The sequence below is a fragment of the Pezoporus flaviventris genome, unplaced genomic scaffold (assembly GCF_033815535.1).
Source record: "Pezoporus flaviventris isolate CSIRO_AGI_PZ_B2104156 unplaced genomic scaffold, CSIRO_AGI_Pfla_v1 ptg000007l, whole genome shotgun sequence".
Taxonomy (NCBI): domain Eukaryota; kingdom Metazoa; phylum Chordata; class Aves; order Psittaciformes; family Psittacidae; genus Pezoporus; species Pezoporus flaviventris.
In genome coordinates, this window is record NW_026892555.1 from 58,641,496 (window position 1) to 58,659,437 (window position 17,942).

At 40.6% G+C, this 17,942-nt stretch overlaps 1 protein-coding gene across 5 annotated transcripts in view; it reads right to left on the bottom strand.

Annotated features, from left to right (window-relative positions):
* The window catches only part of NETO1 (neuropilin and tolloid like 1), a 65,554-nt gene extending 61,465 nt beyond the window's left edge, over positions 1-4,089 (bottom strand). The window contains exon 1 of one of the 5 annotated variants that reach the window (XR_009742604.1): positions 2,843-4,089. Coding sequence is in view for 4 of the 5 variants with exons in the window: in XM_061448897.1 (XP_061304881.1) it covers positions 2,843-2,870 (28 nt within the window). In the remaining variant the exon portion in view is untranslated. The remainder of the gene's footprint in view (positions 1-2,842) is intronic. The other 4 variants (XM_061448897.1, XM_061448896.1, XM_061448895.1 and 1 more) reach the window with 4 other exon arrangements.
* Positions 4,090-17,942: the final 13,853 nt, after the last annotated feature.

Here is a 17,942-nt window from a genome sequence, read left to right on the forward strand (position 1 = left end):
AACCTGGACATAATTTCTGATTTTCTGAATAAAACATTTAACTAGAAAAGGCTAAGAGACAAACACTTAGGCCAGTCATAACAAGACTGCTCTGGAAAATCGAAGTGACTTAGCTAGCTATCTGATGAATCATGCACTGATTATAGTGTTTTCTTGTCATCCCCCATACATTCTTTGGCTTTTGTGGAGAAAGTAGGATAGCAAAAGCATAACAAAACAGATCCATAAGTTCTTGGAGTGCTTGGGGTTTTGACCCTAGCTAGTTTGGCATTAAGCCCAGACATACTGAAGTTAAAGTGGAAATGAAGTTGTGTGTTTATTCCAAGCATTTTGGATTGATCAGCTGCCATTTGTATTGTTGCCCATGATGAGAAATTGATGGACCTGTGGTCCTTAACAAACGTAATCAAATGGAAGCTTTCCTCTTCTTACCCCCAAGACACACCTAAAGTCACCATGGGCTATCAACTACCTACCTGCATGACCCTTTCAAAGATGGTGCTTTCATGATTTTCAGCTTTTACACTGCAAATTGTATGCAATTTTTACCCCAAAGGAAGCCAGTGTCCATATTTCCAGCATTCTGATAGCACTGGGATCTCTGTTTCTATGCCTTTGACCCTGTTCCATGTGACAGAGGGTTTGAGGCACGGATGATGGCTATCTTATTAAGCAGGGAAAGGCTTTAGTTCTGGGAAAATGAAGACTTGGCAGCATATTCACTATTTCTTGGTCAGGCTCACAGCCCCTGTGTCTTTTTGAATCCCTCAGCTAACAGAGACGGATGTTGGCAGAGCTGGTAGTTAAAAACTTCTGTGTTGGAGACATTCAGTGAGAACACTACATCTTCTACTTGGATCTGAATGCTGCCCAGTCATTCATGCCCTTACTCTCCTCAGGGATGGATTCTGGCGATATGCGCTAGCTGGGACTCTCCCCACCAGCTGTGTCAAAATCTTAAGGCAATGCAGGATTCACTCATTTCAGAAGTTGCTCATTTACTTTAGCTGTGTTTCATGCAGTGAACATACTGCATCTATGCCTGTAATCCTCACCAGCCAGAACCTGATTTTTCAATAGTATAAGGTGGAATGGTGTTAAAATATGGAACCAGCTGATGATCTTGCTGCCCGCAAATTTATGGGAGCTAGAATAGGACGCACAGCAGCCAAACAAAACCCATGTGAGAAATACTTCTTCTTAGGCAATGAATAACAATTCACATCTGATTCTTACAGGTTCATTTCACACATCTTTACCTATTAGCTCTCCCCTCCTTTTCTACATGTAAAAAAAAAAATAAATCAGAGGAGAGAGTTGGTCCAAGTCACAGATATATTGTTACCGAGATGACACAAAAACCACAGGTCTTTCCAATTCCAGGTGTAACTGCTACAAAGGATGATTCCAAGCCACAGAGCGATGTTATTCCAAAACAGGGAGCTATGCTTGCATATCATGATGTCAGTATTCATTATTCCGAAGGAGTCAAAATAATCTTGATAACAAAATCTATTAGATGAGACTAAGACATTAGTTTTTTATGGACGTATCTAACATTTGGATAGATGAAATGAAATACTTCTCCCATATTTCAGTAAGAGAGAAAGCTTTCTGATTCAGTGGCATTAACACCAGCATCACCAAAATCTGTATATTGCCAGAAAGCAATTAAAATTCCAGGCCTAGGAAGCAGATAACAGTATTTTTTACTTAAGCAAGGCAGGCCATTTTATTCTGTGACCCCTTGTCTTTTTATTCCTCAAGCCACAGGAAAAGAACAGTGCTTCTCACAGAAAAGGAGGAAAAAAAGACAAAAGAGACCCCAAAGAGACCAACCATGCAATCTTCACTCACTGAAAACTGTCACTTGGGAAGCTTTGACAGTACAGCACAATATCGTGATTGTTTGGGTTAGGCAATTATTTTAAAGAAGTTTCCATTAAATTTCTCATTGCATTCTCACTTGTCTTCCTCCTCCCCCTTTTTTTTCCTAATCAAGGGTGTAATTATAATCATGCTGTCTAGTTCCACTCTAATTACGCATCTTTGCATCTTTTTTGGATCTGTGCGTTTTTCCATTACACATTAAGAGATTTACCTCTTGGCCAGGCAGCTTTTTGGAGGCTGCGACTTGGCATAGACAGGACTTAGCATAGGATAGAGTTGTTGGACAAGCACCACCTGGCCATAGAGCTGTTCTTGTACAGGTGTGGGCACACACAGGTGCTGGAAGAAACCGTGGCCAGCCAACCCCCTCCAGCAGAGTGGACTCTCCAAAACTAAGACGGGAGAGGGGGTCCCATCCACGCAGCGTGGGGCCCCCGGCGGTCTTCAACAAATGACTGTTACATTTTTGTGCCTCCCCGCTTCTCCTGGAGGATTTCGCCCCGGGCGGCAGCATCCACCCCGCCAGGATCTGTGATGCAGGACCCGTGCCCGCTGTAAGCCGCCCCCGCCTCGGCACTCGGCGCTGCCCAGCTCCCACTCGCCCATGCCAGCTGGTTCGAGACCCGGCTACGGCTGCACCGCGCCGCAGCGGACAGCGGGGGCCGTTCTCCCTCTCTCGCCGTCACGCTGAAAGCCATCAGGCGCGTCGCGCCCCGATGGACCCCCCGTCCTGCGGGAGGGTGGCCCCCCACTGCGCTGACAGACACCGGCTCCTTCCCGCTGCACCGGAGGGCGGTGGGGAAGGGGTACTGCCTGTGCGGGGGGGAGTCTACCCTCACTCCGCGGAGGTCTGAGCGTCCCGTTACGCTAGTTGTGGAAGCAGCGCAGGGCAGGAGCCCGAGCGCGGCGGCTCAACTCAGCCGGGGGAGGGCGGGAAGAGGGGCATACTCACTGTGAAAGAAGCTGCGCCCATGGGTCATGTCTGTTCCTTACACAAGGGGCTTCGGTCTCCACTAATTCCATTTAGCTACGGGAGGACTTCCAGTGGCGGGAAGAGGATGGAAGTAGGAAAAGAAAAAATAATAATAAAAAAAAAATCCCTAAGCCCACACACAGCAGAGCAGCCCTTCCTCTCCTTCGCTCTCCCTCACCGCCTTCAAATGATCACCGCCGGCTCAATCCCATCGCACCCGAGCTCTCATCAGCACCACCATGAGCGTTGCATCGCGGCGGCGGCGGGCACGGCGGCGGCCGGCGCATCCAGGTGCCGGCGGGCGGCGGCGGCGGCAGCAGCAGCGGCAGAGGGGCGAGTCGAGCCCCTAGTCACCAGTTTCATACAAAACCAAAAGCAGATCGAAGCATTTCCTGCAGGACTCCGAGCCCAGCGACTTCCAGCCTTTCGGCTTCTTTTGATGCATTGAAGAAGGGATTAATGGGTCCGTCATCAGCTCCAGTGCTTGCTCCTCTGAAGGGGTGGGGGCGGGCGGGCGGGAACCCGAAGGGGGGGGGGGGGGGGGGGGAAAGAAAGATTTACCAAATAGGGGATTTAGTCATATTTGTGTGCAATGTGATCCGTATTAGAGAAGAAATCCTTTAAAATCGAACAAATCCATTTTTGCAAAACATTGTCCCTGCGCGTAGCATAGTATCAAGTGGTAGCAGCGGCAAGAGACTGAAAACACATTGCACCGTTTGAAATCCTCTCGGGTATGGATGGAGCGAAATAGAGGTGGATGGGGATAGAGAGATGTCCCCGCACTTCTCCAGTCCAGGGTGAGAAGCAGAAGAAGACCCTGAAGACTCTTGCGTTCATTCAGTGCAGGGGAAGGGGAGGGGAAGGGCAGGAGCGGGCGGTGGTGGGGAAAGAATGATTTCAAAACTGCGAAAGAATGAGTAACGAGAGGGATCGTTTCCCCTCCCCTAATCAGTTCGTGGATCAGACAAAATGCTCATGAGTTCCTCCTTGAACTGCACCTGCCAAAGGGAAATGGGAAGGATTTTCCCCCTTGAGAGGCGACTTCTCCGTTTACACACGCACGCACAGACACGCACACTCGCACACGCACGCACAAAAGGAAGCAATAAAAGTTTAGCTGTTAATCCTCCGGCAGCAGATACAATGATTGCCTCTTCCAATCAGCCCAGACACGGCAGCAAAATCTCTCCTTTCTCTCCCCCCTCCTATTCTCAAGCTTATCTTCCTTCCCGGCTACACCCCACCTCAAACACCCACCGCTTTGGCGAGACTGCGGAGGGATATGGGCCAGGGCGGGAAGAGGAAGAGTGGAGTATGGAAAATATATAAATCAGAGTACTGGTAGAAACTGAAATGATCTCAGCGAAAAAAAAAAAAAAAAGAAAAACATGAGAGGAGGGGGAGCGGACGGACGGACGGAAAGGGCAGTGTCCCCTCTTGGCCCCGGAAGCTGCCCTGCAGCGCCGCGGTAGCCGGCAGCTGCCTCCCGCGCACCCATGGCCCCACGGCCCCGGCCGGGGAAGGGGGAGAGCGGCGAGGACGAGCAGTGGGCGAGACGTGCCCCTGGGCCGGAGGGGAGTGCTAGGGGGAAGGGAAGATTCATGGAACTGAAGTGCGAGAGGAGCAGGGTGGAATTCCCCGGGCCCCTGCACCGCTGCTCCGGCGCGAGGCAAGGGAGGAGACGGGGCGGGTGAGCCGCCCCCCGCAGGGACTATGTTGACAGCCGGGGGCCCCGCTAATCACCCACACCCTTCACTGGCTCCCCACGCAACCGCCGGCACCTAGGGGAAGGAGAGCCTCGTTCTTCCTCACCCGCACCTGATGCGCACGTCGTTCGCTACGAACAAAGTGCGCCTTGAAGCGCGCAGCCGGGGCGGGGGTGCGGAATTGGGGGGTGTGTGTGTAGGCTGTAAATCAATTCAAAATGAAATACATCGATTCAGTTCTGCGCGGGAGAGGCAAAGGGGAGGCGAGCGCAGGTCAGACGGCGCCCATGGCTGCTCGCTCCACGGCCGGGCGCGGAGGGGTGGTGCGCGCCCGCGGAGTCGGGTCAGCATCCCCAGGCGGGATCTGACGGTTGTCGTGGGCAGTAATAACGCTGTCAGGCGACCTGTTGTTTTTGGGGAAGCTTTTTCATGACGCGGGTACCTTTACTCCCTTTGGGACACCACTAAACAACACAACTGCTATTCCAGGAGGAAGCCTCGAGTTTCTTTTTTCCTTTTTTTTTTTTTTTTTTTTTTACCCCGTAAATCACCGTGTTTTAATAAAGGACCTCAGAAGGTATTTTCATGCCATGGGTTGTTTGCTCTGTACTATATCAAGAATGTAACTGCCATCGATGACTACAAATGCAGCCAGTCAGCAATAACAGCATGCCCATTAGGATGAGTCTGAGGTGATCTTGGCTAGCAGAATTCATCCATTCAAATGGCCAGGCAGCCATCACCCCAGCCAGTCTGTCTTTGAGCATTTAAAAATCCTGAGGGGTGAGAAGGGCACAGAATTCAGCTGCAGGGCTCTGCAGTAAGCTCCTTTATAATAAAGAATATAGAAGATATAAGACTCCGTAAAAGGATTCACCTATGTTTTGTGTAATCTATCTTGCCATTAGCAACATCAAGTCTGCAGCTGTTAATCTCAATAAACTGGCCTGCACTGCTTTCTGGCCCTCTCAGCACTTTTCTCTGACCTTCCCTACTCTCTCCCGCCTCAAGTTAAAGAACTTTATTTGTGCAGTAATTGAAGCTTGCCTGATTTATCGATAGGATAAACTTCTGTAATACAGATGTGCATTTTGCCTTAGTCAACAGCAGACTAACAGAAAGAGGATAGTGTGGAAAACAGTTATAGGAGTGTTTAGAGACAGTCAGATGCTTCTTCTGCAGGATGATGCAGACATCCATATGGATAAGCTTCAAGTTATAGTTACTTAAAAAAAAAAAAAGGTTATAGAACAAGTAGACACAAAACAGCTGATTTTGCTGTTCTGAATGTGCTGTGTCACATCGTATGACAGTGAGCTTCAAGATTTTTCCATTTATGAAATAGGTTGTTTTCATCTGTAAAGATCTTAGAACTCTTATAATTTTGAGGACACCATTGTAATAGCATTGACAAATAACGTGGTACATACCAAGTACCCTTAAAATATGCCAAAGTGTAATCAGCCACCATCATTATAGAATGAGACATCCACAAAATAGCTGAGGATGACCACAGTGGCCATTGCATGTTCTGCTAATGAGACCTTAAGGGGATATCTTGGGATCTACATAGCTGGATGCTAAAAGCTCATTTAAATGTGTTTATAAGCAAGTGCACAAGTTTGTAAGTTAAGATACCATTCAAAATCACATTTTGCCTCAATAGATCTCTCTCCTGTAGAGAGTTTGAAATTTTGAACTTCCTGCAACTACTGAAGTCTTCACCATCACTCTTTTTTTTTCCCCCATGATGTCTCATTTTGTTGCAAAATCTGTTTGTGTGAGTTATGGTAAAAACTGTTTCTGAAAAGGTAGTAGCTTGCCAGCCAGCAGGTGCCTTTCACTACCCTTGTTTTGTATGGGTAAATATTTATATACTTAGTTTACTTTTTCTCTTTTTCATCCTTAATTAGCCAATAGCCATACCCCTAGATTTCTACTAGGCAGTAAAATACAGTAACATCTAACAAAACATGAAATGTAAAAAAAAAAAAAAAAATGCAAAAAGCAAAAATGAAAAACAAACAAAAAACAAACCCAGAAAAGAATAGTGACCAGAAACAATTGTCTCAAATGACATCTTAGTGTTGTTTGCTCCTTTAGATTTTACTTTGTAAGAGTCCTGTCGATTTTTAAATGGGTATAAGTTTCTTTGTTTTATGTTTTGCATCTTCCTTAGAGTAAGAATATTGCTTTATGATATGGAATGGCAGTTATGCTTTTAGATTAGAAATGTACTTTTATTAGTTCTTTGCTGGATGTCATGAAATCTTTTAAAAATAAGCAAGACAACCAAACACAATTATGTTCCTAAATTCAGTACATACAATGTTATTATTTGTAGTTATTCTTTGTCGTTTTAAACCATCCATTACGTGTTAATCTCTTCATATAGTCCACTTTTGTCAGCCTCTCTCTCTTTCACTTTCACAGATGAATTTTTCTATTGATTTTTATGGGAGTTTATTTGAACCCAGAATATTTTATTCACCAAGATGTGAAGTACTTCCTGTGTTCTAGCATCTTTAGGTTAACCTAAGACACTGCTCAGCCTGAGGATGATTAGTGTGGGAGAAAGGAGGTCAACCATTTGGAGACCAGTTTAAGCACTATGGAATGTTTTCTAAAGAAGGTTTCAAAATGAAAAAAAAATGACAAAGATGTTAGAAATATGAAAATATTTCTAAAAGTTTTGTAAGAGATAGTAATGTGCAGTTTCCGATTGAGAGCTAAGTGAAGGACCAGACGCATTAGCAAACAGAAGAAAAGCTTTGCCTCTGAACTGTCTTATGCTGCTGTTTTAACCACAAGAAAATGAATTCTGCCTTGGTTTCCCCCTTTCTGTGGTTAATTTATGTGTTTATATAACAAGTAGCACAAGTAAGTCCTGGGCCACTGTCTGGTGGCCCTGCCTGAGAAGGGACATTGGGCCAGATCACCTCTGGAGGTCCCTTCCAACCTCAACCATTCCATGATTGTGATTCTGTAAGCAATGGGGGACAACAGAGCACAAAAGAGGGGAACAGTTTTGGTTTTATGTTTAGTGAGAAAAATAAGCTCCTTAACATTCAGCTCATGTTTGTTACATACAATAGAATTAGACAATGTACCAGGATTATTTTCTCCTTGAGCCAGAGGAAGTTACCTGGTCTCAGTTAAAATGGGAAAATATTTAGTCTCAGTTACAAATTCCCCAACATGGAGGCATCCTAGATAAATTACCCCTGTACTTTCTTCATTAATCTTTGTTGTGAAAGCAGAGTCTGTCAAGCATTTACCTTTTCTTGGCCGTTCTGAATAGCCTTGTTCTGTCCCTGCTCTTCCATTGACTACCATTCTGAGTATGCCCTTAATAGCTATGTGAATTAAGTCATCTTTGCTAAAGACTCAACACATTCAAAGTAACCACACTACTGAAGAACTCTTTGAACTGGAAGAAATTGCAATGTTATGAAACGGAGGAGATACTGGCTTCCTGATTTATGGAGAGCAATCTACAATGTCGGAGGGTGGGAACGAAGAAATGATAAAGTGACATTTCACTTCACTTTCTTGAAAAACAGTGTGGATTCTGTGCTGATGTATGTAATTGCAGATGCACTTTTTGTCACAATCTGTGAATGGTTTTTGTTGCTAAAATGTAGCAAATCCAAATTACAGGCTCAGAAAAATACAGCTATACACAGTATGACATTTGGAGGCACTAAAATGAATCACCAAGCCAATCAGAACATCTATGTTCATGCTTTAGTTCAGGTAGGAGTGTGGCTTTGAAGTGAATCTCCCAATTGCCCCCACTTACCACATTTTGGATTGAAAATTGGAGCAGTCTTTGAGTGTGAGCTGTTTTACTTAGGGATGAAACTAAGTTGAGAAATGTGTTCCAGGAGCAGCCTTTTTTTTCAGCTTCTAAAGGGCATGCAATCCACATGAACAGAGTAAAACCTAAATAAATAGCCCTTAAACCAGATACAGAGAAGGCATGGAGATTTCAGTACCAACTCTTTCACCTTTCAGATAAGCTCCTTTTACAGAGTTACTTATTAATGTGGACTTATCCAATATTTCTTTCAATTGGAATAGAAGCTGAAACAAGAAAAACTGAAATATTTTCTATTCCTTTCTTGATGAAACACCTACTGAGAGGCATAATGCATATATCCCTGTTTGATATCAGGATAATGGCAACTTCTGCAGCCTTAAAATAAAATCTGTTCTAGCATTATCCATTTTCTCATCGTTTGCAGACCTCTCTCCTATAAGTGCAGGAGGACCCTGGGTCTGCACCCTTCTGACAAAGGCTTTCCTGAACACAACAGGGTTAGAGCACCTCTTCTCATATACTTTTTTTGGAAACAGAAATGTGTTTCACTTCTACAAGCCAGGCTGGGTGATAATACTTAAATATGAGATCAAAGCACTTTAAACAAGAAAAGAAGAAAAAGCTAACATTTTTTATCTGCAGTTACTCATAATCATGGGATTTACTAAAAAATTGCAGTTTGGATTTACACAATACCCCAAGATTTCAACGAAACAAGAGGCTTCTTTTCTACAGGGTGCTTACTTCTTTGCGGTTGTGGTGGTTTTTATTGGTTGGTCGGTTGTTTTTTATTTTGTTTGCTTTGTTTTGTGTTGGGCTTTTTGTCCATCTCATTTGATTAGTCTCCCTCTGCAATGAAATGAAATAAAAAGTATTTGTAGCTTGATACAAGAATTGGTGAGGTTGCCTTGCCAAAGTTTTCTTTGCTTTATCTAGAACAGTGGTTTCCAAATGGGGAGAGATTGTGCACTCATGGGGTACATAATACAATCCATTGGGGTGAAGGAAGAAAATAATTTTTGCACCATTAATAAATAAATATTTTTTTAAATCATGTTTATTTCGTCTTTATATCAATTAAATTGAGGGTTTCAAGAACCTTTGATTTTACCATTTCAAGAATAAGGGTCATTCCTAACAGAATTTCTGAGTACAGAATATGGGATTTTTTTTGGTAATTCGCATGTTGGTGAGCTGGTTTATGAATTAAACATGGACATATTGCTATCTGAGAGAGCTCAAGAAATTCCGTTCTTATTATTGACAAAATCTGAAAGAAAGCTGTCAAACAAGAGTATTTGAAATCGTTTTCTCCTTTCCAGCTCATCCAGTAGGAATCTTGTGATTACTGCTCTCTGGGCAGGATAACTAAATCTTCAAGAAAAAAAAAAAGATGAGAAAAAATGATAAATAATCAGTTTTTAAAGAAACAACTGTGAGAGTACATGAATCTCATGGTAAGCCTTTCCCAAGATTATATTCTGAATCATCAATCACAGGCTAAGAATCTGAAGACAACTGTGAAAGACAAACTATGGGAATATACCTAATTGAAAATTGAAAGCTGAGATGGCAGAAGTTAAAATTAATTTTAAAATAGATATCTTATTCCTTACAAAGCTTCTATAAATTACCACACAATGAAAATTTACTTTAAAACTGCTTCTTGCATTTTTTTCTAAAGAATAACTTCCAGCTAGCTTCCACACAACAGGCATGTTGTGTGAAAATCAAAATCTTTTTTACATAGATCAGTCTAATCCAAATCACTAATATTAGAGCACGAAAGTGCTACTAAATTTGTGTACTACATAATATTCATTGGCCCAAAAGAACAATATGATATGATAGGATTCAAAGGATTATTGAGAAAGCTTCAAAATTATAATATACCTGCTATTTTTAAATCCCAAAAGTAATCCCAGAGGTGGGAAAGTATGCTCCACTGTGATTCTTATTAATATAAACAAAAGATTGTGATTTTTTTTTTACAAAAGTGTAAAATATCTAGGCTATCTTTCACTTTTATATCTTAAATTATATTTACATTTTTAAGTCTTCCTAAAATCAAATGTTACATATATGCATAAATTTGCATACACATAATTAGTTATTCATAATCACACTGCTTCATCTTGTGTAATGAAGGCTAGAAATAAACCAACTTTGAGGTTTCTAACTTCATCCTTTTCTACCTATGCCAATTCAAGTATGAATACTCATACCACTCAGAGCATTTATTTCCATATTTACTGGAATTAAGTCCTTGCAGAGATTTTGTTCAATCCTAAAAAAGGGGGAGAAAAAGAATCCTCCCCATGATACCAACTGAAGAAAATGTTAATCCAAAATCAAATAATCTGATAAAACTGCAATGTTCCAAAGAGGAGGAGTAAAATTTAAATCATAGGATGGATTTCTCAACAAGATTGAGGGACTGCGTACTGCGTAGGAGGAGGACTCCAGTTCCCATAGATAGCCAACAGAAGCTTCTGATGAACTGCAGGAACTTTCTGCTCACCCAAATAAGACAGTTCCAGGCCTGCTCATGTTGCTTTTCATAAGAACTTTCCCTTTTGAGGGAATTTTCTATTCTTCCTGTATCATCTGTAACTAATTATATGCAAATTGGGTAACAGAGCACTTATTTGTCTATTTGTCTGCCATGTGTGAATAGAAAATGGCTGGAAATAAAGCTGGTAACTATTGTGGTAATAAATTATAGACTAATGACTGATGCCATTGGGATCTCAGCACAATATGCAGATTAAGTAGGCTCTATAGCCATGTTCTGGCTGCTTCTGAGCCACCCCATTGCAGCTTTCTGTACACTCTTCTTCCTGTAGCTGTATTTAGTGTACATATATCCAAATATCAAATTTGGGTCCCACCTGAAAGCTGTATCTAAAAAGAATGTGATATATGTAGGAACTGTATGTATGTGTTCTTCATTGCATCTTAAGGGAAAAGTTTAATTTAGTTATGTATACATTTTAAGGCAAATGCTCTTATTTTTTTTATAGTAGGGAGGCAGGCTCTTTTTTATTTAAATGGAATGTTTGTAATACGATGTGCAGAAATAGCAGCATGATCATGCCATCTTGCAAAACTTTTTATCTGAGTGAGAGAGTGAGAGAGCCAGTGGCAGGTCACATAGTTTGGACACAAGTTAGTTATTGTTAGATACCTTGAAATTACTCATTACTGTAGACCTGGTTCAAAACGGGAACTTATTTATAATATTGTAGAGAAAAGGAATTTGAATGTGGCATGTAATTTGCTAACTGCTAAGTCAGCATCTTTGCTATGTCTAGCACACAAGTTGTTTATGTGACACATACAGCAAAACTACAAGTAAATAAATGGTGCCCTGAAAACGAGATTGAAATGACAATAAAAGATGAAGAGTTATATGGGAACATTGAATTAGAAGCAGCAGAAGCCTGTCTTGGTCAGCAGGTCTAAAGAAAATTTCACTGAAGATGATGGATGTATGTTTATCAGTCCAAATTAAAGCCCCATTTTAATTACTAGATTCTAGATTAACATGTAGTTTAGACTGTTATTGTATTGTTCTGCTCTTAATCTTGAGATGAGGAGAAAAGAGAAGGTTACCAGGGGAAGGAAAGAGTGAATATATGAAGGCAAGTGTGTCATACTCCTCATGGAGATAGTTGAATATTAGTGGAGAACGTTGCAAACTTAACTCTTCAGTTTGGTAAAACTGCTTCATTACAAATACTTACAAATCTAGGAAGTTCTAGTATTAAATACCAGAACAACACCTAGTGGTAGGAGTCTAAATACTTCTGAGGACCTGAATTCATGTGACGCAAGTGCTCGGAGACAACCTCCACCAGAGTAGGATTCATTTAGAATAATACCACCCAGTTTACAACCTCCAGGGAGTGTTTGGAGTTTTCAACACTGTGACTATGAGTGAAAAGAGAATTACACTGGGGTTCTCAGCAATACAAGCAAATTTAAGTGATAGCATCCGCAAAGCGGGGACAGTTGACCTGGGCAGAACATGAAAGGCACTCCAGAGTCACTGTACCTACACAAGTGGAGCTGGCAACTGCTGCTGCAAGGGAGTGTTTGTTAGCACCCCAAATGTATGGGAGAGACTGTTGCCTGTGTAACTGTGCTGGTTTTGGCTGGGATAGACTTAATTTTATTCATAATAGCTTGTATGGTGGTGTGTTTTGGATTTGTGACTGAAACTGTTGATAACACAGGGATATTTTTGTTATTGCTGAGAAGTGCTTACACAGAATCAAAGCCTTTTCTGTTCCTCACACCACCTCATCAGCGAGTAGGCTGGGGGTGCACAGGAGGTTGTGAGGGGACACAACCAGGACAGCTGACCCCATGGATATCCTACACCACATGATGTCATGCTCAGCAAGAAAAACTGTGGGGAAGAAGGAGGAAGGGATGAATGGCTTTTGTTATCCCAAGTAACCATTACATGTGATGGAGCCCTGCTTTCCTGGAGATGGCTGAGCCCCTGCCTGCCCATGGGGAGTGGTAAATGAATTACTTGCTTTGTTTTGCTTGTACATAGCAGCATTTTTTTATTTTTTAATTTTTTTTACCTATTACCCTGTCTTTATCTCAACCCACAGGGTTTCTCACTTTTACCTTTCTGATTCTTTGTCCCACCTACTGAGGGGAGTGAGTGAGCAGCAGTGTGGGGCTGAGCTAACAGTTGGGATCAAACCACCACAGTGTTGCATGTGATTCGCACAGTCAGTCCCTGCCTATAATGGCACAGAACACCCTGATGCCATGTCTGAGCTTTATTTGGGTCTTTTTACTGCTCCCAGAAATCAGTTGCCTTATGTCAGAGCCTATTTTATTAATGCCTGGTTATCTGGGGTTTTCTTTCTCTGCATACATGAGGCTTTTACTTTATGGAGATTTATCTAAAAAAAATGCTAAATGAGGCAAAATGATTGTATTACACTTTGGGACAAAGTGTTAGTAGGTATTAAGGTTGTAATTTCTCCAAGAAGATAACTGTATATGCAGAGGCCTTCCTTGACTATTATTTCCATTAGTAAGTTGTTATCAGGTGAAAACTTTTCTGTTTCTAGCTTAACATGCTTGTCCTGTCATTTAAGTCCTATAACACATCATAGTTAAGAAAAATATATTGAGCCCCAGCATTTTTAGTACACATTTCCTGTAAAATGCAGACTATTCCTTTCTAGGGGCTGTGCTCATAGAAAAATAATCAGCTGCCTTTAAAGGACAAAATTTAGTGTCATTAGGTCAGTAATGTTAAAATTAGCTTTGGTTTTCATCCTTTGAATGGCCTTTCATTCACAGTGCACATAAGCCAATTTTTACAGAGGTCTTCACGGTTAAATGAATAGTATGCACTTACACATGACAGTTTTTTTAAATTACAGTTCAGCCTACTCAGTGTATCCTGCATCAGCTTTCTAAAAAGGAAGAATTTAGCTATTCTATTTGAAAACTGCCAAACATTATTAGTAAAGCAGAGAAGCAGTTCAAAAAGTAATTAATTCCAGGGCTTAGAGTAAACTGTTATTTTAATTAAAAGAACACTAAATACTAATGTCCTGCTTCTTTGTACGCAGAACATCAAATAAAAAAGTCTAAATCAGCTGCATTTAATACACTTTAAGTGTAAGTTGAAATATATTGAAGACGTATGCACTGTTCTTGCTATTTATAAACTGACTCAAAAAAAAAAACAACAACACCCCTTCCCCCCAAAAGTTAGAGGTCATATATCATATTTCTTGGTTTGCTGTGCCATTTTTCTTATTGATTCCTTTCCAGCATGAGCTGAGTAGAAAAATCAAATGGCACATAGTAAGTCATTTCACCATATTCATACTGCATATGATGCTAGAGCTCAGTTGTGCAGTTATGACGATGCCACCTATAGGTCCACAGAACATGTAAGGTCGAAAACAACTTATTTGAAGGTGTGAAGTGTTTTCCATGCTTTGCAAATTTACCACTTCTCCAGATTGTCCAAAATTTAGGTTATACACAAGGGAGGAATTCTACATGTGAAGGCACATGAGGTTTAGGCAGTTTGGTTTCTACCGGAATTTTGCAGTCTCCTGTTTGTCAATTTGGTCTCCTCATGGAGCCATGAACGTCTCAGCAGGTATGTCAGGAGTGTACCATGAAGCATAGCATGGCTGCTCCCAAACTAGCACTGATCCCACTCGCTGCCAAACAGGAATCTCCAACAGGATATTCTATGATTCTATGATAATCACCATGTCCTGAAGAAGCTTGAGCTGCAAGGCACCCATGGGAAGCTCAGTATTTTCTAAAACAGCACACTGTGTGTGCCACATGATTATACCAGCACTGCCTGGGGCTAGCTCAGGTGTCTGTGTATGAAGGTCCTTTGTACTGCATAGATCTGCCTTATTACTTACGCCTGTCATGCTTATCTCACTGAGCAGTTGAACTGCAGTAATGCAATAAGCATCACCACAGAAATTCCCATGTGGAGAAAATTTCAGCTTGTGAAAGAAGAAAAAGGCAGTATTTTTTGACAGGAAGAGAAGAAGAAGCTTGTCCTTCCCTCTCCATGATACTTGCCTTATTATTTCTAATTCAATTGCTACTTTATGGCCAGGGAACAGAAAGCTTAAAGATCAATTAAAATTTTGGGAAGGAGGACGTGGACAACAGGATTACTTTTCTAGTAAAAAGAAAGTATCAAAAGTTCATTGTAGATTATAGGTCTGGCCTGTGAGAGCATCGAATAAAGTTTAAAAAACTGAGATAAGCCTTTATCACCACTGTGGAGCAAAGGACAGAAAAGTATTCCCCTTTCTTCCCACCTACAAGGTTCATCTCTTTGATTTTGTCTTCTCTAACACACTTTTAAAGAGCTGAACAGGAAACCTGCATCTGGAATCTGTGAAATCTTGGTTCAAATATATATTTTTCCTGGTTCATACAGATTTAATTTAGGGGTGCTGCATGCTAAGTCATTGATAAGAAGTTGACCATGGCTTTATTTTTTTTTATTTTTTTTTTTTACTTATTTACTTTTCCTGGAAAATCAGTGCTAGATATGAAAACCTTTTCCCAAAAGGTGTTTTCTTTAAACTATCTCATTACCACAGTATGTTTCACGTCAACAAATTGTTGTTTTAACTAAAAACCAAACAACTCTCCTCTGTCAAACAGCAGCACTGAAAAAATCCTAGCCTTCCCAAAATATAAAATAATACGTTTGCAAAACAGAAAAAAATAGAGAAAAGCATTTCACTGCATACTCAAGACAACAAGATATCAAAGACTTAAATATGTTAGTCACACTAATTGGTGCAACACAGAATCTAAAAACAGTGTTGGACAGTCCATGAGTCTCCTTTACCTCAGGTGTCAGGTAAGACCAACTGCAGAATCAGAGACTGAAACTCCAAATATAAAACATAAACATCCACACTAAGAACGTTACTGGATTTGGCTCCTGAATTTACATTACCAGCAGAGATACTCAGAGAGGGATGTTCAATCATTCATTCTCTGCTCAGAGAATGAGTTTAACCATTCAATGAGCTGGCCGTTCACTGATACAGGATCAATGAAAATTGCTTTTGATGTGCTGCACAGGAGTAACTGTTCTTTGCTTACAGATTAAATTTTATGCCATCATCTTTCTTATTAGAGCAAATTTTGTCAGGATTATCATGGTATTATATGAGACAGATTTTTTTTGCAAGCTACACTATTGTCATGTGACATGTTAATATTGGCCCAGTGATATGAGCGCAAATCCTGGATGGTGCATCAAGGCTTATTTCAAGTTCTTCAGCATTTTCAAGTTTAAGGTCCATTCTCAGTTTCTTACACTTTTCTAAGCTTTATCCATTTGTGTAGGCTTTTTCTGCCAAGTATCTGATTCTGTCTTCATACTTTGGTATGAATGGTTCAGTCATTTCTCAGTCTGATGTAGAGGAAAAACAATTCTCTTAATTAATTTTTTATCTTTATGACAATTTCACTGACATACTTTATGCAGACCTCATTTTAAATAGAAGATGTGAATTTAAGTTAAACTTTCATATTATACAAATAATAAAAGTAATAAAATTCTACCCAAATTTGACCAAATTAGGCGGCTGAGAAGTGCATTAAGGCTACCTTCTACTCATTAGGAAAGAAAGAGGAAAAGAATAGATATGAAAAGACTAACACATAACTGAAAATATACTTATTCTAGATGGTGCTATTGCTTCACTCTTGTGAAAAAAAAACAAAACAACCCTTTTTAGAATAAAAAAAAGCTTTGTCATAAATTAATTAGTGACTATATCATTGTTATACAAACAAGAATATTATTTGGATATCAAATAATTTCATATATAGCATACCTAACTTCAGAGTGTATATTTATGTTTTCAGGTACTTTTTAAGGTAACTTTCAGTTTTATGCACATTGTCATAAATAAATTACATTGCAGTACTCAACAGTATTGATTGGATTAAATCTTTAAAATTTATACCAAAGTGAGCCTTAAACTTGCCTTTTTCCACTGACAGTATTAAAAGGCTTGAAAGTCAGAAAAGACTCATATGACCCCCTAAGACCTGCATGTACATGTTACTAATTAGATGACCTGCACAGCCATCAGAATTGAAAGAGGTCTCCAAAGGTGAAAAAGAAAATGGACTAAAATCTGCGAAATATTCATTATAGAGGTATTTACGTTTATACAATCATAATATGATCCCTTCTGTTCAGATGTGTAATTTGTTTACATGGATTTAAGAATAAAACCTTCACTGGAAATAAATTGAGGGATGCAGTTGTATAAGTGTTCAGAAAAACTGCAGTTCAAAATCGCTTACCTGGCAAAAGTCCCAGCAAGACAGCATTGGTGTCATCTATTCAAAACATTATATAGCGCCTTTACTGCAGTCTGTGAGCATCTCAGAGCTTTTATTGTATTTATTTTCAAATCTTCATAGAATCACAGGAAAATAAAGCAGAGAGGGACTTTAAGAGGTCACTGAGTTCTTTGGCACAAGGCAAGATGAACTCTATCTTTGTCATTCCTGAGACATTTGTGTAGCCAGTCCTGAAATTCTCTAGTGAAGGAGGTAACAAAGTCTCATTGGGTGATTTCTTTTCATGCTTCAATAACTCTGTTATTACAAACAGTTATGCTAATATGCAACCTGAATCTTTCTGGATGCAAATCCACCATATACTGACAAAATGCCATGGGCCAGCTGAGTGTGTTTAAGCCTCAAGAGGCTGAGCTTACACTGCTGTGAGTGCAGCAGTGCTGCTCAGTTGAAGCTTACTCCCCCATTAAGGGAACTAGATTTTGCACTTGAACATTACAATTAGTCTAGACTTTGGCTCAAACAGAGAAAACAAAAGAAGAGTAAAAAAAAAAAAAAAGATATCCCAAAACAAACAGTGGGCTTAACACTCATGTTTCCTCCCTTTAAACTAGCTGCAGTAGAATGCTTTGCCAAACTACTGCCCCTGAGATCTTATATATGGGAAACTTTAAGTAGTTTCTCA